Below are 20805 nucleotides of genomic sequence, written 5' to 3'. Positions count from 1 at the left end.
CAGAGTGCGCGCAGTATTTTTGAACTAAGGAAGAGCACTCAGCACACACAGAAAACAGATATGAAGAGCAGTGTGCCACCGCCGTTTTCGAAAGCCGTTTTCCGACCGGACTCACTCACGCAGCGACCCACTGTCTTGTCCGGTTCTCACGTCGCCGCCCGAGAAGTGCCATTTTCGGCTTGGGATCGGCACGACGATCGCCCTCACCTACGGTTCTACCTCGGCCACCGAGAATGCGCTTTTTTCGTGCCGTTTGCCTTTTAGCTTTGACTTTTAATATAGTGGGTGATGAGGAAAGACCACTGGTTACTGTGTCTAAAAATAATTATAGCGGACAGCCAGAAGCCAAATCAAATAAGACGCCACTTAAAGACATTAGACCCCAATCTCATTGATAAGCCGCTTGATTGTTTTTCAGTGAAAACGTGCCGAATATTGCCAACAATTGTCCTGCTTTGTCAGTGTTATATCAGTAATCCACTGAGCATTGTTAGCATGCTCATTGAAAAATAACTCCACACCATTGCAAAGGAGGTAAATACTGTGAGCCGCAAAAATAAAAGCTGTCCTGTCCAAGGACACTCTTTTTTTTTTCCTTCTTTTATTCAGTTTTGTTTTTTTGGCATATTGTCCTCATGAGTGAATGTTTCTAATCAATTTTAATTTATTATTCACTGATTTTATTACATTTTATTTTTCTGTATGGTCAAAAATGTACCTTGAGTTTATTTTTTACAGTTTTTTTTAAATTCAGGCAAATTGATGCACGTCAAGTCTTCTCTGTTACAAACAAAACAATGTTAATAAAGTTATACTTTATTATAAGTTGATCTATGTTACTTTTTCTCTTTATTAGAAAAAAAGGAAACAATGGTAGGCAGATGCGTATTTATAATAGTAATTTTATAGACAAATGATACTATTTACAGTGGCGGCAGAGAGTTTGGGGGGGCGCGAAACATTTACGTCTTCCTTGGGGGGGCGTGACAGAAAATAATTGAGAAGCACTGATGTATATGAACCATGTATTTTTTTACAAGCCCTAAAACATGCCTGAGAGGAAAGGTACTCACTCAAGTGATGAAAGCCCATCTTGAGGCTACATGACAGGTTGTAGGATGTGCGCAAGTGTGCTTGTATTCATCTTCCAGACTTGGCAGTGTTATAATGGCACAAGAGTGAAATCATTGGCTGTTAGGCAATCACCCTCGATCATTTATTGAAAGGAAAAAGCAACAACCCTCCCTCATCTCACTGTTGCTGCAGCTTTGTCGACACTTTACATAGCAGGCCACTCGGGGCGGAGCTAAGGTTGGGGTGGCCACACCTGGCCTGCGCTTTTTAAGGGGCCCAGTCTGCAGGCGTAAAGGGCGGGTGGCTCGGCGCGGGTAGGGTCAAACAGAACGGTAAGCATACATGTCGTTCAGAGGGGGCCGCCGTATTGGCCATGTAACGTATTGGCCCGAATATAAGATGGTGTTTTTTGCATTGAAATAACACTGAAAAAGAGGGGGTCGTCTTATATTCGCGGTCTAGACATTATACCCATTCACGACACTAGATGGTGCCAGATATCATTGAAGCGATGTTCTGTCATGACAGATCTCAGCTACTCTCACCATTCACAACGCTAGATGGGGCCAGATATCAAGGAAGCGATGTTCTGTCATGACAGATCTCAGCTAGTCTTTTTAGTTTAACCAGTTTGCATTATTTTATTGCAACGTTTTTCCTTATTCAGATTTGTTTCAAGACTACAGTTACAGTTAGACTTCAAAAACCAGAAGCCATTCATTTACGAATGTGATTGCACTTTAGTTTACATATTTAAATGTTCAGATGTTAAGATTTGAATGAAGCAAAATAACATGATTTTTCGCTCAAATATATTGTTATAATCATTTGTTTCGGATGTACTATAATTATTTTCTGTATAAAAATTAATTTGATGTTCAAAAAGTCTTTTTTCAAACTTGAGTCTTGAAAAAGAGGGGGTCGTCTTATGATCAGGGCCGTCTTATATTCGGGCCAATATGGTAATTGACTTTCCTATATATAATTTTAAAATTAAGAGTTTTCCGGTAAAATATTGTCAATAAAAAGTTGTAAAGCAATAAAACAAACAACAAAAATGAATAAAATGAGCAAAGAAAGGGCAAAGGGTCAAAATTATTTTTCGAACATATCATGTGCACATATCATAGCACTTTAGATGGTCATTTGCTTTGCTTAACCAAAACAACCCGAAGACCGAAGAGGCAAGATGGATATACGTAATTTTTTCAAACGTAAGCTTTCAAAAGCGACAACAACTACTGAGCAAGAACCAAGGATTGAAAATGTGAACGATAAAACTGCAGAGAGCACCACTGAAATGGTGTGCGGAGTTTTAATTTGCCCCACTAAAGGCGATAATTGTACAACAGAGCCACCACCGGTGTCTTGCAAATGTATTTACCCCGTCAAAAATTGTATCCCCTGGCTGCGGGAGCGCACACACACACATTAGTTATGTGTTATGTCGACTTAAACAACTAATTGAAGCCAGAAAAAATGAATCACAGTTATATATTTTGGACATTGGCGTTTATTAAAGGACAGGACTTGAATTACAGTAATAACAGTTATACGTAGGTCCTCCTATGAGTAAAACATTGCCTTTTTTATGTTCAGTACATAGGTTACGTTCTACGACATTTTTTTTTTTTTTTTTTTAATGGATGGGCCATGTTTTAAATCCTAGTAGATAACTACATCACCAAAACACGGAAATCAAGCAAATATGTGCAGCGCATTGGGTTTGCCTAGGGGATACAATTTTTGATGGGGTAACTACATTGGCACGACACCTGCGGGCATAACATATTCAAAGGATGACGATCTTTGCGAAAGGTATAGCTGTCCTAAGCAGCCTGATTTAGAAATCCCCTCAACAATGATGGGAAACACACACAAAAAAACACTCATTTTCAACTTATTATCATATTGTTGTAAGTTAATTTTATTGCTGACACTGGGGTCACACTGGGGTTTCGGGGTCACCAACATATTGCGCCCACCCTACCCCAAAAGTCAAACTCCGCCTATGACGGTAAGGTGATGTGCTGAGCTCTAATATGGTGTTTCAGTGTTAAATATTTCTGCCAGCAAAACCCCCGTCTCGTCCAAATTGTCATCTGGAGGAGCCTGTGTCCTCATTAGGGGCCCGAGAGTCATCAACGACTTATTCATTTGTAATTTTATTTATTTTATTTCAAATACTTTTTTAATTAACTTATGATTGCATTCAATAATTATTAAGACATTGCGCAGACATAACGTTTTGGGTCATATATGCCTTTGTATAGCCTATCAAATATTACTGTGGTCTACACTAATCAACCATGGACACCACGTTTTAAACTAAATGTTGTTTGGTTTATAAATTACAAAAAATAATGACTTGCAATACAATGGGTTAAAAATATATCTTTTTGTTGTAACGTGAATCTAAGTTGCGAATATTGGAAACTGTTGAATGTCGGTGAAGTATCTTGTACAAAGCAGTTTCACGAACATCACAGTAGCAACATGAACGAAACACAACTACTGTATTATTATTACCTCACTTTGGCGCTTGAACTCTTTCGGGAGAACACTGACGACCGGCACACTTAGAGCTTGAGACACGAACTCCAACTTGACAAACTCGTCTCGGTTTCGTGGGAAAGACACCATGGCGGAGACCCCCTGCACGACCACCGTATGACAAACGCTCTCCACAAAGGACAGCGGGTCCTCGTCCTCGGGGCTTCCCGGGGAGGTGAAGGAGAAGGCGGGAAGCTCGCCGAGCCCGGAGCCAACAGCCATGACGAGCTCCAGGGACAAATTGAAGGGAAGAATCCCGGCTCGGTTCACAGCCTCTACCGCGAGAAGTACGGACTCTCTGGGTGCGAATAAACGATTATCCAACGACGCATTCTCTTCCCGCTGCCGTGCGTGAATTTTCCCCCTACCTCCACCCCGCTGACTGGGTGCGGAACCTCTGCTCCGGAGGCTTCCGAACTCCGCCACGGCACTTTTTGGAAGCGGCTTGTCCACATGCGCTCGGCCGTCTCTGGCCTCTGTTGGACCCCGCGCGTTATTCCAGACATCGGAACTGCTTGTGTCAAGGAGTAAGCGAGGGTGCACGTGCAGAACTCCGACCCGAACCGTGTTGCCAATGCGCTTTAGAACCTGGCACGGCTGCGGGTGCGAGTAAGAGCACGGTGTGAAAAAGACTACTGCGCACATAAGTAAATACAGAAAGGAGCCGGTAACATTCACCATCATTATCATCAGCACCGTCTTCGTCATCTCCAAACAGCTTTACCGGATGTCCGATCCGGCCACAGATTGGCCCAATATGGGGACCGCTCCTTCGGTGCCCCTCCTGGGCCCCAGAGTGTGGCCCTCTCAAGCCGCTCACAGCAACCACAGCCCCGGCTCCACCTCCGGTTGCTCCTCCAGATGCCGGTCCACCTCCCGGTAAAGTTGCGCGTGCCTCCACAGACTCAAACAACAGGCAGGAGCCGCGCTTTGGCAAGCAAATATTCCCCAAAGTGCCGTTTTTCATCTCAAAAGATTTACATCATTCAAGCTTTAAGGCGAGTGAACAGGTTATGCCATCAAATAAAATCTTCACATATTAAACGCAAGGAAGAACACGCAGGGGAGAGAAGAACGTGAAGACAAAATATGTCCACTGCGCATTAATAAACATATTCCAAAAGAGTGGAATCTCTCTTTCCGCTTGGTGGCATAGAAATGAAAACATCCCATTATCATCCAAAGCGCAGCCTCAACAGGTATTCAAATGTATACATTAAAAAAAGACTTGCGGCGCGCGTTGACACGTTCGAGTCCACGTCAAATACCAACACTGGTGTCGGCACGAGGGCGCAGTGGGTTGGCTCTCATTGCAAAGATTTTTAACCCTTTACTGGCTTTACCCCCACCCTAATACCGGTGTCACAGAGCACACGAGAGCCATTACACCACATAAGAATTCGGACACCTTGCAGTTACGCATGCAGCTGTTTCACAGCAATGGATTCCTCCTGCGTAGAATGTTTGCCCATCCAGAAAGTTAGTGTTCGAAATTTACCAAATGCTAGGGTGACCATATTCTGATTTTCAAAAAGAGGACCCTCGGCCCGTCCTCTACATACTTGAATTTTACTCGTAGTTCACTCAAAGATGCCTATGGCGGAAAACACAGACAAGACTGAAAAAGCAGTTTCTGCTCTTGCACTCCTCTTTAAAAGAAACTGGTGTATTTTAAGTCAAAACAACTGTTGTGTTTGATAGAACAATATGTCTATATGCTGCCATAGCAGATTAATGGCGCATTAAGCCCCCTATTTTTAATTTGTCCGTTTTACCCTGGAAACCCCCGTTTACACAAGTCGCGCAACCGCTTTTGTTTCAACCCAGCCATAAAAAGAAGGTAATTATATTCATTGTTCAAAATGTCTGTCATTTTTAGCTTAGATTCATAAATTGATGTCCAATATTTCGTTTAAAAAAAAAAAAAAAAGACTTAAAAAAATTATTCATTCACATATTTTAAACAAATTACATCACAATGGAAAAAATTAGCGTTTGTAAAAAAGTCACGGATATCTACCTCATAACTATCGCTTAGTTTTATTTTTTTCCGTTACTGTCGCATTTTCCCCAAGATTTGAGATGATAAATAATCGATCCAAACAAAGAAAAAATGAAAAAAAAAAATGTTTAAAAGGGTAAATATATGAAAAAGAAAATCTCGACCACTCCTTCATGTCTGCGATTTCTGCATCGCGATGCTTGTTATATTACCATGTTTTACCCATAAAATCCCCCCCAAAAATCCACCTGTGGCCATTCACAGCCGTGTCTTGACACTCAGTGATACATGCTACATGGAATTTTTAGATCGAAACAAGGTAAGTACGCGATAATATCTCGTTAAAGTCATGGCGTCTGTAATTCTGCTCTCGCGTGCTCTCACCTCCAGATAGGGTTTGGTGTTTAAAATACAGTATATATATTTTTAAAATGTAAAGTTTTTTTGTGTATGTATGTGTTTTAAAATGTAAATTTTAAAAGTTTTTCTTCCCCCAGAAAATACAGATAATAAGCTTTCCATTGATGTGTCACACATGCATATCGCACAATTTGGAAAGTTGGCCAAATTGGGGCTCTTAGAGCGGAACTTCAAGTCACCTGAGTGTTTTCCGCCATATATCACTTTAGCGTATTTAAAGTGTGCCTCCTCCGTCAGGACAGAAACATTCAGTTTAACGTACTTAAAGCGTGCCTCCTCCGTCAGAATAGAAACATTTAGTTTTATATATTAAAAAATATCTATATATATATATATATATCTATATCTATATATGTATATACAGTTGTGGTCAAAAGTTTACATACACTTGTGAAGAACATAATGTCATGGCTCTCTTGAGTTTCCAGTTATTTCTCCAACTCTGATTTTTCTCTGATAGAGTGAGTGGAACAGATACTTCTTTGTCACAAAAAACATTCATGAAGGTTGGTTCTTTTATTACTTTATTATGGGTGAACAGAAAAAGTGATCAAATCTGCTGGGTCAAAAATATACATACATGGATCTGAAAAAGGGAATCATTGACTTGAACAAGTCAGGAAAGTCACTTGGAGCCATTTTAAAGCAGCTGCAGGTCCCAAGAGCAACAGTGCAAACAATTGTTTGTAAGTATAAAGTGCATGGCACTGTTTTGTCACTGCCACGATCAGGAAGAAAACGCAAGCTATCACCTGCTGCTGAGAGAAAATTGGTCAGGAGGGTGAAGATTCAACCGAGAATCATCAAAAAGCAGATCTGCCAAGAATTAGAAGCTGCTGGAACACAGGTGCCAGTGTCCACAGTCAAGCATGTTTTGCATCTCCATGGACTGAGAGGCTGCCGTGCAAGAAGGAAGCACTTGCTCCGTAAGGGGCACCTTAAGGCTCGACTGAATTTTGCTGCTGATCACATGGAAAAAGATAAGACCTTCTGGAGGAAAGTTCTGTGGTCAGACGAAACAAAAATCGAGCTGTTTGGCCACAATACCCAGCAATATGTTTGGAGGAGAAAAGGTGAGGCCTTTAATCCCAAGTAAACCATGCCTACCGTCAAGCACGGTGGTGGTAGTATTATGCTGTGGGGCTGTTTTGCTTCCAGTGGAACTGGTGCTTTACAGAGAGTAAATGGGATAATGAAGAAGGAGGATAACCTTCAAATTCTTAAAGATAACCTAACGTCATCAGCCCAAAGATTGGGTCTTGGGCGCAGTTGGGTGTTCCAACAGGACAATGACCCCAAACACACATCAAAAGTGGTAATGGAATGGCTAAATCAGGCTAGAATTAAGGTTTTCGAATGGCCTTGCCAAAGTCCTGACTTAAACCCCATTGAAAACTTGGGGACAATGCTGAAGAAACAAGTCCATGTCAGAAAGCCATTCTGCACCAATTCTGTCAAGAGGAGTGGTCAAAGATTCAACCAGAAGCTTGCCAGAAGCTTGTGGATGGCTACCAAAAGCGCCTAATTGAAGTGGAAATGGCCAAGGGACATGTTACCAAATATTAGCGCTGCTGTGTGTATATTTTTGACCCAGCAGATTTGATCACTTTTTTCTATCCACCCATAATAAAGTCATAAAAGAACCAAACTTCATGAATGTTTTTTGTGACAAAGAAGTATCTGTTCCAATCACTCTATCAGAGAAAAATCAGAGTTGTAGAAATAACTGGAAACTCAAGAGAGCCATGACATTATGTTCTTCACAAGTGTATGTAAACTTTTGACCACAACTGTTTATATATATACATATATATATATATGACGAAAAACACTCAGCTCATCAATGCGGCGTCTTTCAAGTATAACGCTCCGTGGCTTCTCTGGCAATGTCAAAGCTTCAACAGCTGTCATTCATCGTTAACTTTAACAAGCAATCTCGAACGCACTGCTAAGAAAAGCAGCAGGAAGGAGAGTGATCGGATCGGGACATCTCTAGTTTGTTGGCTTGTGGCCGGCGCTGCGTTGGCGAAGCACATTAGAAGTATCTAAAGCATAAGCGGATTTTAAGGGGGGGCCAGCCCCCCCCTGGTGGCTGAAAAACGTATTTGCATGACATTGACTTTCCTACGTATATAAAAGTTGTAAAGCAATAAAACTGCAACAAAAATGAGTGAAATGAACAAAAAAATAGATCATGTGACTTGCACCTCAGACGGGCATTTGCTTTGCATATAATTTAAAAAAAAAAAATTAGGGGAGGGCAATTTTATTTCTTAAATTATTTTTTTATTTGATTGCAAATATTTTTTTGGGTTGAAGCAACTTTTTTGGGGATTGAATGATTTAGACAGAAATGTCCTACACATAATACGGCCCAAACACAAAAAGGATTGCTTCAATCAAATAAAACTTTTTCAATGAAAAATTAAGTGTTCAAATGCAAATTTTTAAATCTCAAATATTTTTTCGCATTCAAAAACATTTTTCTATAATAGAAATTTTTCTATTTTTGATTGAAGTGATTTTTTTCCTGAATTATTATTATTATTTTTTTTTGAAGCAATTTTTTGATTGAATAATAAAGACAATAACGTCCTAGCCTAAATGTGGCCTAAACAAAAATCAACAATACTTCAGTCAAAAAAGTTGCTCCAATCAAAAAAAAAAAAAAAAAAAAAAAATCAATCGAAGAAAAATAGCTTTCACATGCATTTTTTTTGAGTTTCGAATTTATTTTTGCATTCAAACAGATTTTTTTTTGATTGAAGCGACTTTTTTTGATTGAAAATATATATTTTGATTGAAGTAACTTTTTTTTTTATTGAAGCAACTTTTTTTTTGAAAGAATAATAAAGACTCAAATCTACCTCCATATGGCTCTGCCCAGAGGATACAATTTTTGACTGGGGTAACTACATTGTCAATGGTTGACAATCTTGGTGAAAAGTATTGCCTAAGCAGCCTGATTTTAGAATTCCCCTCAAGAATGATGTGAAACAATAAACGCTCATTGTCAACTTACTACTATAAATATTGTAACTTAATTTTATTGCTGACACTGCGTTTCGGGGTCATCAACATGCTGTGCCCCACCTGCCCCAAAAGTCAAACTCCGCCCATGATTTAAAGTATCATACCCATCGTAGTCATAAAAAAAGTATTGTTCCTCGGATCGTGACCTAAAGGATTGCGATATATCGCCAGTTGATATTTTTTCCCAGCTCTAATATTTAAGTGTTCAGAATAACAAGTGTTTGATTGAAGCGTTGGTACGGTATGTAGTTTTAAAGGGTAATTTAAAAGTCTAAATGGAAGGCAAAATACAGTACTACTATGATATTGAGGGATGAATGGGACCAATGAATTCCACACAGTGTAAAGGTGTGAGAGAGGGGGAAATACAAAGTATTTTGACTTCCAATTTAAGGTTTATTTGTAAAAAGTGTTGGCCACTTTATTTTGTAAATTGTCCAATAAACTGAACAGTCTACATCAAATTTAGCAGGCAATGTTTGACTTTTGGACCATCAGGTGAGGTAGAATAAGTGCACACGATGGACATCAAAGTAAAATCGGGTGTCATGTCTGGCGGGTAGAGTGACATGTTATATCACGCATTAAGACCCTGCTGCAGGCACTGTTCAGACCATCTAACCTCAACACCAAAATACAATTTCTGAAATCAAGCAAAGGGAGATCTTGGGCTTAACAAGTCTCTAAATTTTGGATAGGATCCCAAAATACCGTATATTTTTTTCTGAGACCATATTTGTCTCGTGTTGTATGATGGTCAATATCATAACTCAATAGACTTGACAGAAATACTAAACCTATTACCCTGGAGTGTTGTGGTGCAATTTAATCATGTCTTCCTGACAACTGATGATCTTTAAATTGACGTCTGTTACCTGACACTGTAGTTCTATCAAATTGACGAATGAGTTCTTGAGACCTACTGCTTTTTCATCTAACCTCTGACACCTGATTCTGACGATTGAGGATGTCCTAAACTGTCCACTATAGGATTTTTACCAATTGTTCTTTAAAAGAAAACATTTTAAAAAAGCTTTGGAATCAGGCAAAACATACTTGACTCACATTGTGTACAGTAGAGATTGGCATGAGTACCAAAGTTGTCAATTGTAACTCATTGAATAAAGTGTGAGTTTTATCATTGCAATTGAGGGGATATGTGGATGTGTATATTTGACCTGAATAAAATGTCAGCATTACCGTATTGGCCCGAATATAAGACGGCCCTGATTATAAGACGACCCCCTCTTTTTCAAGACTCAAGTTTGAAAAAAGACTTTTGGAACACTAAATTAATTTTTATATAGAAAATAATTACAGTACATCTGAAAAAAAATTATTACAACAATATTTTTGAGAGAAAAAGCATGTTATATTGCCTCATTCAAATCTTAATATCTGAACATTTAAATATGTTAACTAAAGTGCAATCACATTTGTAAATGAATGGCTTCCGGTGTTTGGAATGTAGATAAACCAATCTATTGTGATAAAACAACAAAATTGCAATAACTGCATTAACCATCAAAGTGAAGCCTTACTGTAACTGTAGTCTTGAAACAAATCTGAATAAGGAAAAACATTGCAATCAAATAATGCAAACTGGTTAAACATGAGAGTAACTGAGATCTGTCATGACAGAACATCGCTTCAATGATATCTGGCGCCATCTAGCGTCGTGAATGGGTATAACGTCTAGACCGCGAATATAAGACGACCCCCACTTTTTCAGTCCTATTTCAATGCAAAAAACACTGTATTATATTCGGGCCAATACGGTACGTCCTATATACAATATACCTCCTTGGTTTGCTGAAACTACCAATTGCTACAGGTGTCTGGAAAGTCAAAAATATTGGCAATTAGCCAGATTTAACAGATGTGGCTGGTTGAAGCATTTTATGTCAGATTGTCAAAACCAGCCCAAGGGCAGCCATTCTCTTGGCCACTGAGCGAAGCAACCAAACGTTGTTGGCACTTGCGCTAATAGTTTGAAGACCATCTGGAGAAAGCGGAAAGAAAACCTCTCGCCGATTGCTGTGAAGATTGAAGACAAAACAAAGGCACATTTTATGAGCATTAACAGAGCACGCAGTGTGACAGGTATTTCTTAAAATATAAATGAAACAAAAAAGCAGCAGAAGAGGTCCAGAGATAACTCTGGAAGCATGAGGAAAAAGTCACAGCCACAAGAATGACTCTAATGATCTACGGCTGGGTTACGCAGTTGAGAGTGTCTAATGTTCTAGGAAATGATTCAACCATCACTCACAATAAAGACATTGACATAGAAGAAGCACTGCACTGACATGTTGTATTATACATTTTGTCAAAATACTATAAGAAAACATGTTTGAATTTCTTTTTCAAGAAAAGATGACAATATTTTGAATTATCTACCTTGTTTATTTTTGTTTGTAACTATAAAAAACATTAAAAACATGTTGCAAGAACAGACTGTGGATGTTCAGTGAGAGAATTTTAAACAGGCGCTTAAAAGGATGTGTCAAAAAGTGTGTCACTGTTATCTATTCACTGCCTTACTCTTTGTTTCCCCTGTTAATCCTTTAAATTTTCTGGTTTTCCCCCTCTCTGTCTATACTGTAGCGGTCACCCATTTTAATCCTATCGCCAGCCATTTTAATCTCACCGCCAAGTGGGTACCTGTCTTTTATCCTTTTCTCAATAGATTTCTGATGTTTTTTTTCTGGTTAACTATTCTATTGTACGGTCATCGGTAGATGTTGCATTTGTGTAATCTTCTTTTTCCTCACCTGTCAGACTTATTCCACCCACTCCCCCTGCATCTTGTATATACACAAGACTGGGATATAAACTGTTGTGCGGAGTCTGATTGAATTCCAATTTGGGAGAATGTGTCAAAAAAAAAACAAAAAAAAAACCGCTAACAGTCCAGGCAGTGTTACAAATAGTACTTTAAACAGTGTGTTTTTGCAGTGTACATGAATAACTTCAAGTTCAAGTTCAGCTTTATTGTCAAATATGGATATACGTACAACATACAGCACAGATGAAATTGCTTTCCCCTCTCCCCACGTGTAAACATGCGTATAAAAACACAGAGCATAAAACTAGTTCACTTCCTTTGTTTTCAATGTAAATCTACTAGAAAAAAAGTGAAATTATATGCCAGTGCTTCAAGTTTACTTGGATTTCTTGAAATAAAAAAAATAGCTAGGCTTTCATTAAGCTGGAAATAAGCAGAACGGATTTATTTCAAGCAATAAATTTGTATATTTAATCTTAAAATCTTAAAAAAAATTTAAGTGACATTTTGTGTATCATAAGCAAAGATGACTTACTGTAAGAAGCAAGTTATGCTTTCAACACTCCAAGCCACGTGTTGCTTAAAAAATAATATTAAAAAACAAACAAAAAAAAACTAAGCAACAAATCCAGGAAATTAAACCTTAAAAATACTTAAATCACAAATTCTAAGCATTAGAACAACTCAGTTAAATCGTGAAATAAACTTGAAACACGTGTTTTCTAAATTTAAAATATTTTGTTTGTTACTTGGAATAAGCTCAAACATTTAAGTAACAAATTATTAAAACAAATATAATTAAGACTACCACAGACTTTTGCCCCAAATTTGCTTTTTGATTCAGGGTAAAAAAATAAAAACACTGAAGCAGATTTTAGTGTGACCATCTTTACTTTTATTTAAAAATCAATTCTGTTTGAAGTTTGAGATGAACTCTGTCAACAAAAGTGATTTGTTCAACTTAGAAGTGTTTCTCATTTTAAGTAAATGTGTTTGAAAGTTTCTGATATATCTTCATCTAAGAGTAGATATTTTTCAAACATTATTTGAAAGAAAATTATTCTTCGTTTAGATTACAAAAATGACTTTTAGATCTATGGGCTTAATTAAAAAAAAAACTGAAATATTGTAATAAACTGACCGTATTTTTCGGACTATAAGTCGCAGTTTTTTTTCATAGTTTGGCTGGGGAGTGCGACTTATACTCTGGAGCGACTTATGTGTGAAATTATTAACACATTATTATATCTTTTCACATATTATTTTGGTGTTATGGAGTGACACTGATGGTTTGGTAAACTTGTTAGCATGTTCTTTATGCTAACGTTATCTGAATAACTCTTAATAGCTATGTTACGTTAACATACCGGCCACGTTCGTGTTTCGTTTTTCATCCATCATTTAACATTATCATACTGTACACTTTTTCAGCATGTTGTTCTCTGTTGTATTTTTATTTTAAATTGCCTTTCAAGATGACATATCCGTTCTATCTGTTGGATTTTATCAAGTAAATTTCCCCCCAAAATGCGACTTATACTCCAGTGCGACTTATACATGTTTTTTCCTCTTTGTTGGGCATTTTATGGCTGGTGCGAATTATACTCAGGTGCGACTTATAGTCCGAAAAATACGGTACACATTACTCTGTTAACTAGTTGTTAACACTCTAACGACGATGGCGAAAATAATTTGACTAGATTTTATCATTTATCATTTAATTATTAAGATGTTATATATTTGCAGTACATTTACAAAATATTAAAACATTATTTTTCTGTCTTTACTGCAGTACATCACAGTATATCAATGGGCTATAGAGGTCACCTCATTTGTGAGCCATACCACCAAAACCAGACAGTACTTGCTTCATGTAAGCTAAAACTTTCACCTATGAAACTTTCACTGCATGGTTTGCAGTTTAAAGTTGTCTTTGAATGTGCTTTTGTAAAGAGACCCATGAGAAACATTGAGAAAACAACTTAAAAAAAAAAAAATGCCATAATTACAGATGTCGGCATTTAAAAGCAGTATCCAGGGGGTTCACTGGTATATTTGAATAAATCATTAGGAGTAAAGAACTTTGAGAGGCACGAGTAGTTTCTTAAGCTATTTCCTCAGAAATTTATGAAAATGAATATTCTCAAATGGCAGCAAAAACAAAACAAGCCCAAGCTTAAATTTCGCGTTTCAATTTTCTGCCTAATTGTCTTGCTTCAATGTAATGCTCATATTTGTGCAAACTATTTCTCAAACACCTTTCTAAGCGTTAAGAATTTCAATAGTCTAAAAGGAAAAGAGGAGATAATCGACTCTAACTTTTGTGACAAATGACATTGGCAAAATCCCAATTGAGCAGTTTCACTGTTTCCCCAAACCGTTTACTCGTCTTTGCTCAGACTGTTGAGTCCCTCGTCATCAATTTCTGTGTGAGTCCTCTCGCTTTATAGTGACTCTGTTGACCTTTACACCTGCCATCCTAATTCTTCCATGGCTCATTTCCCTCTCCAGTGTCAGAGCTCATGACCAGATGAAACTTGAAGGCGCATATGAGGATGAACTTCAAGGTCAAAGCGCTTATGGGATGCACATCTGCGCATTTGATCACATTATGGATCAGCAGAGAAGAATCACACACAGATTTGTCTACAGGGGTTTGTTTTACATGGACAAAGACAGGTCACTGAATTCTTGGAGAGTTCAATAATCATGTATTTAAGTTCCAGGCTTCAAATCAAATGACATCAACAATAACATGTCATTTGACATGCATTCTAAAAAAAAAAAAAAAAAAAAAAAGTAAAATTCAATTGGAGGTCATTTTAGGTGTCTTTGCAGATTAGGTATTAATTAATCACCTGCACAACTATTTGGATAACGCCGCTTTGCATGGAATCCCTGAAACAGTTGAGCCCTGAGTAAACATGCAATTTAAATAGCTTTATCTGTCTCACTGGTTTGCTCTGTAAACGTAACTTCAAAATGACTTTCTCCCTTCTAAGTATTTTTGTCACTGAGAACTATGATATCAAACAGGCTTTCCGCTCTTTTACCCTGGAGTGTTATTTCGTGAAAATCAATTGGAACTGATGCAGTCTAATCATGAGTCGTTAGATTTTTATTTTGTCTACAAATTGAATTTTCAATGTTTTGTTTTGCATGTGTTTGCAGAAAAAGTTTACTCAGATCAACAAAAAAAAAAAAAAAAAAAAGAAATATGCTTCCAATCGATCAGCCTACTAGAAGGAGACAACCACTGTTCAATTTGACAAGGTGATTTATCAGGTTTTTGAATACAGTGTGTACAACTGCAACTACTGTACATCTGTCACAAATCTTTTGCATTTAAGTACCAATAGATCTCATTTGCAAACCCAACGCTATTCATTTGTATTAATGAAGTTACAGTTTGGATGTTTCATTAAAGTCAACAAAAACTTCACATTGACAAAGTTGAATGCAACAAAAAGTCAGAAAAAACTCGGAATTTAAGTCATCATTGTACACACCTTGTAGATAATCGCTTCTGCAACCATCAGCGATACACATAGTGAGTCACTTGCTACACCAGCTCATGCGTATCTAATGTATCTAGCAGGAAAAAGAAAATGCTTATATTGACACGGGCCTGTGGTCTGAGCTCATGCTGACGTTAGCGCTATGCTAATCGGATGTACAGTATCTCTTGCACTTAAGCACAATGTGCAACACACATCTTACTTTTTACACAAAATTACAAGGAAAAAGTTCAGTGCCATTTTGTAAAAGAAAAAACATATAACAAAAATATAGTAAGTAATATAAATAAATATACAGTGTATCCAGAAAGTGAGTACACCCCTCGCATTTCTGCAGATATTTAAGTATATCTTTTCATGGGACAACACTGACAAAATGACACATTAAAACAATGAAAAGTAGTCTGTGTGCAGCTTATATAATAGAGGCAATTTATTTTCCCCTCAAAATACCTAAAAAATATAGCCATTGAGATCTAAACCCCTGGCAACAAAAGTGAGTACACTCCTATGAAAAAACTTACATCCCTAAATGTCCAAATTGAATACTCAATCTCATTTTCACTCCAAAATGTCATGTGACTTATGACAGGAGTGCTGTCAGCGTTGCTGCAGAGATTGAAGAGGTGTGTGTGTGTGTGTGTGTGGGGGGGGGGGGGTCATTCCCACCACCATGCTTGACTGTTGGCATGACACACTTATCTTTGTACCCCTCACCTGTTCGCTGCCACACAAGCTTGAGACCATCAGAACCAAACAAATTAATCTTCGTCTCATCAGACCATAGGACATGGTTCCAGTAATCCATGTGCTTTGTTGACGTGTCTTCAGCAAACTGTTTGCAGGCTTTCTTGTGTACTGTCTTCAGAAGAGGCTTCCTCCTGGGGTGACAGCCATGCACACCAATTTGATGTAGAGTGTGGCATATGGTCTGAGCACTAACAGGCTGACCCCCCACCTCTTCATCAATCTTTGCAGCAAAGCTGACAGCACTCCTGTCATAAGTCACATGACATTTTGGAGGGAAAATGACAAGCAGTACTCAATTTGGACATTTAGGGATGTACTGTATGTTTTTTCATAGGGGTGTACTCTGTTTTGTTGCCAGGGGGTTTAGATATTAATGGCTATATTTTGAGTTATTTTGAGGAGAAAATAAATTAACTCTATTATATAAGCTGCACACAGACTACTTTTCATTGAGTCAAAGTGTCATTTTGTCAGTGTGGTCCCATGAAAAGATATACTTAAATATCTGCAGAAATGTGAGGGGTGTACTCACTTTTGTGATACACTGATATAAATATAGTATTGGTACAAGGTTCTCATCTCACACATTTTAGGTCATTCTAATGCCCGACAACACATCTCACATTTCTGATGCCTAAAAAAATAAAACTTAAAAAAATAAAAATAAAAAACACAAAGAGACAGGGTTCGGGAACAACATCATTATTGCTTTGGTCCAACCCTCTATCACAGAAATATAATTTCATGTGGCCACACAGTTAAAAAATAATTGCTCTGTCATGATTAATAAAAGCTATTTATGTATGTAGACAATCGCACTCTCAACAATTTTTCAAATTTCATCATTTGAGAACCCTGTGGATACAATACTTGGGCAATGATACAAATTCTTGTGTTCTTAAAATACCCAATTTCATGTTCTCTTATCCCACGTGGCCCAGTTGTGTCATATAAAGCCCGGTACACACATTTAGATAATCCTCCTTTTGATCAAAGGCAGCAGAGCATGATTATCTGGAGACCCTAAAAATTATCCAGAATCTCAAAATTACCTAATCATCTTGTGACGTACAGTGTGCTAAGAGTGTTTTATTTTTGTCCCAGGAAACAAATGTGGCCGACATTTGTACATGTTAAACATTCATTTTAATACAATATTTCCATTCAGAAATTCTGTTGTGTGCAGTCAAGAAATTTGGCGGAATCAAAGATATTTTAACTGTGACATGGAATGGAAACAAACAGAAGCTTAGACTGCTGATGAACCTTTAAAATGGAGGTTAGGTTTCGTGTTCATACAGTATAATGAGTAATTTGCCATGTCTATCCGCTCTGGTCTCAGGCCAAAAAAAGGAAAAAAAAAAAAGGACCACACTCATGATTAGTTACTTGTCAAGTACAGAGTATAAAAGCAGAGGACTAGTCACATTCATATTGTCACTGACTGGGAAGCCAACCCATGCTGCCCGCAGCGAAGTCGGACAGCTTTATCCCAACACTCTCAGCATAAGTGTAACCGGTATGCATGGAGATGCGCCGCATGACGCGATCTGTCCCCCTCATCTAGGCCAGCACTCGCACCCGCACCGCACGACGCGTCCAGCACGGTAGGCGAGCGCGCTGACCACTAAACCAAAATCCAAGGTTAGCGGCTTTAGCTACCAGCGCGCTCTTTTGTAGGCATTGGGAGGGAGGTTTCTATGCACCACACACAACGGGCCTGATGCACCGGTACAGTCACCCCACGAAACCTTCACTGCCAATCCGGGTCACGGCACCAATGTAACCGGTTTCCATTGAGCCATGTCGCACAACGTGATCCGTCCCCCTGATCCAGGCCGGGACTCGCACCTGCACTGCACGACACGTCCAGCACGGCAGGCGGGCACACTGACCACTAAACCAAAAGCCCAGGGTAGCAGTTTAGTTGCCAATGCGCCGCCCCATTAAAGGCATCAGAGGGAGGTTTATATGCACCGCACACAACGGACCTGCGTGCACCCGTTACATAACATCCAATTATCACATGTTCAAATTGAATTATACTGTTGTTTAACATTGGTAGCAGATTGCTGGTCCCATTGTAGCCATCCACATTGAAACAATGATGTAGTATATACGAAGAACCAGACTTATGTGATTTCGACTTTACGACGCTGGAGTCTCGTCCACCATTTTGTTTCGTGTTTTTTTTTTTTTTTTTTTTTTTTGTTGGTTAAACATTACATTATTGTACCTCACAGTATGTTATTTTGAACTTTATTTTGTCAATATATCTTTTCTGCCCTTTGGCGAAATGTGTATTTGATTGTAATGGTAGGTAGTACTTCCAGACACAAGTAATAGCGCATGTACAGAAGCAGAACATATTTGCGCACACGAAGAAGAGCACATGAGGACACACGAGGAAGAGCACAATTGTGCCCACGATGAAGTCGTGCAGCCGAGGAAGAGAAAGAGGGGAAAGATGACAGCTTAGCTCACTGTCTAGCTAGGACTTAAATCCAACGTCTTGGCATGGACAGTACAATGACATATAATACATATTTTGGGATAGTTATTTTGAGATTTAGAGGGTATTTAGGGGAACGTAGAGGGTTAATTCCAACTTAAGCGGAAATTTGGGTTAAGTCGCCAGCGTAGGAACGGAACTCGTTCGCAACCCGGGACTTTCTGTATCTCATCACCCATGGTTAAACTTTAATCATTCTTCTGCAGCAGCACACAACATTGGTTGGAGCCAATTCTTTAAAAAACGTTTTGATGAATCTGACGAAGTGGCTGTGCAAGCTTTGTAGCAGTCGACAACCGTGTCCTGGTAAAATAGATATCCATCTGGTTATCCATTTGGTAATAATATGTCATACTGTACCACTCAAAGTTAGCATTAAAAAATTCTTCTGTTTTGGCACCAAGGGTAGTATACCCATGACAAAAAGTCGCCGTGAACATGAAAAACAAACAAAAAAAAACCATCATAAGTTAAGGAGGTGACTTGGACAACCTACTCTGAGTGTGTGTTGGAGACCAAGCATACACGGATATACTGTACACGTGAAATATAGAGTTGTATGGAGCTAGGTGTTAGAGACTTTGAATGCACCAACATAGCAACAGTATTATAATGTGGGCCGCGGGGCAAATAGAAAAAGAAAACTTTTTTTTTTTAAAGGCGAAAAATGAACTTGTTAACAGAAAAAAACAGAAATAATTTTAAAAAATATATATATATATATATATTTGTCCATAAATTCCATCCCAATTTTTTTCTCCCTCTGTCCTCCCTATATAAAATAGATTAGTATTAATGTAAAACATGTGGCGGAAAGCAGAAAGTGATACTCAATTTTGATCCAATTTGATAAAAGTAGGGCCAGACAATTGTCGTCATAGCAACTAAATCACAAAGCAAAGGATTAGTTGACAATGGTCTAACCTTTGGCTCAATCTTCTCCTGCTGAGTGGAAGATATTTGACAAATGAAAATACGTGACCTGATCATGTTGAAGCAAGAAGACACTTGAGCTCAGCCCATCATGATGATTATGGTAATGCATGGCAGGGAAAGCAATAATCTTGCTTCACAGTTTAATATTGTTTTTTATCAACCTGCTATTAGTATTACACCTCAAGCAATCGTGTATGTTTGGGATTGCTTTACTATTACACTGTCACAAACAATTCTGTGAAAATGTTGCATGGTATAGTACTGCTACATATTGCACATACCTAACTAATATTAATATGCTGCAGTGTCAGCTAGTCAAATGACATTGTTGAGTCTCCTATTTCAATGAGCCACTGGAGTCAGCACACACTTCATTTCTCAGGATTTTTCTATTTTTTTTGTTTTGCAGAGGCAGAGGATTACTGCCTGGGCAGGATCGCTCCCCCGTCGAGATAGCCGGCCTGAAATGATCACATACACGGTTTCCTTTTTGGAATGCCCATTTCAACATTTCTGTATCACCAGCAGGCTGTGTCAGCCCTTCCTGAAAATATTCATCCATTTGCATCGTGACATAACTATTTTATGTGTACACACCGTTCATCATCTTTCCCTGCATCACTCCTCAACAATTCTACAGCAAAATGTGACCTTTGTCTTCATCCATTTCATTAATGACGATACTAACCACTCACTCACTCACTCACTCACTCACTCACTCACTCACTCACTCACTCACTCACTCACTCACTCACTCACTCACTCACTCACTCACTCACTCACTCACTCACTCACTCACTCACTCACTCACTCACTCACTCACTCACTCAACCTTGGACTGGACAGAGAGACAGACCAGATCCATCCATCCATCGAGACAAATCAATAACTCACTAAAAATCTCTGCATGTCTAGAATGCTGTTGGTATTGGATCAATAACTAACTAAACATCTGTGCATGCCCAGAACGCTGTTGGTATTTGTTGACAATGTTCACACATAAATGTTTGTTAGGCTGTTTGTGTTGCTTTCGGAATTAAAAAAAAATATATTTTTAAATTCTCATATTAGGCTTGTAAACTGAGATTATGAACACATGGAGTTTGTAAAAATGGTAAAGCCCGAGCAGGTAAATCTCCTGTCGATTTGATGTCACAGCGCAATAGGCAAAAAACACAATTCACATGTCACTCACCCATCTATTTGTTTATCTATCTTT

General features: G+C 38.4%; 1 protein-coding gene across 1 annotated transcript in view; it reads right to left on the bottom strand.

Moving 5' to 3' along the window:
- The window catches only part of grin3a (glutamate receptor, ionotropic, N-methyl-D-aspartate 3A), a 97067-nt gene extending 92181 nt beyond the window's left edge, over positions 1 to 4886 (bottom strand). Inside the window, exon 1 of the mRNA XM_057818389.1 lies at positions 3604 to 4886. Coding sequence (XP_057674372.1) covers positions 3604 to 4335 — 732 coding nt within the window. The 5' untranslated portion in view covers positions 4336 to 4886. The remainder of the gene's footprint in view (positions 1 to 3603) is intronic.
- Positions 4887 to 20805: the final 15919 nt, after the last annotated feature.

Source organism: Corythoichthys intestinalis, chromosome 17 (assembly GCF_030265065.1).
Source record: "Corythoichthys intestinalis isolate RoL2023-P3 chromosome 17, ASM3026506v1, whole genome shotgun sequence".
NCBI classification, from domain to species: Eukaryota; Metazoa; Chordata; class Actinopteri; order Syngnathiformes; family Syngnathidae; genus Corythoichthys; species Corythoichthys intestinalis.
The sequence above is the reverse complement of the archived record's forward strand: the minus strand, read 5'-3'. Positions and strand labels throughout refer to the sequence as shown.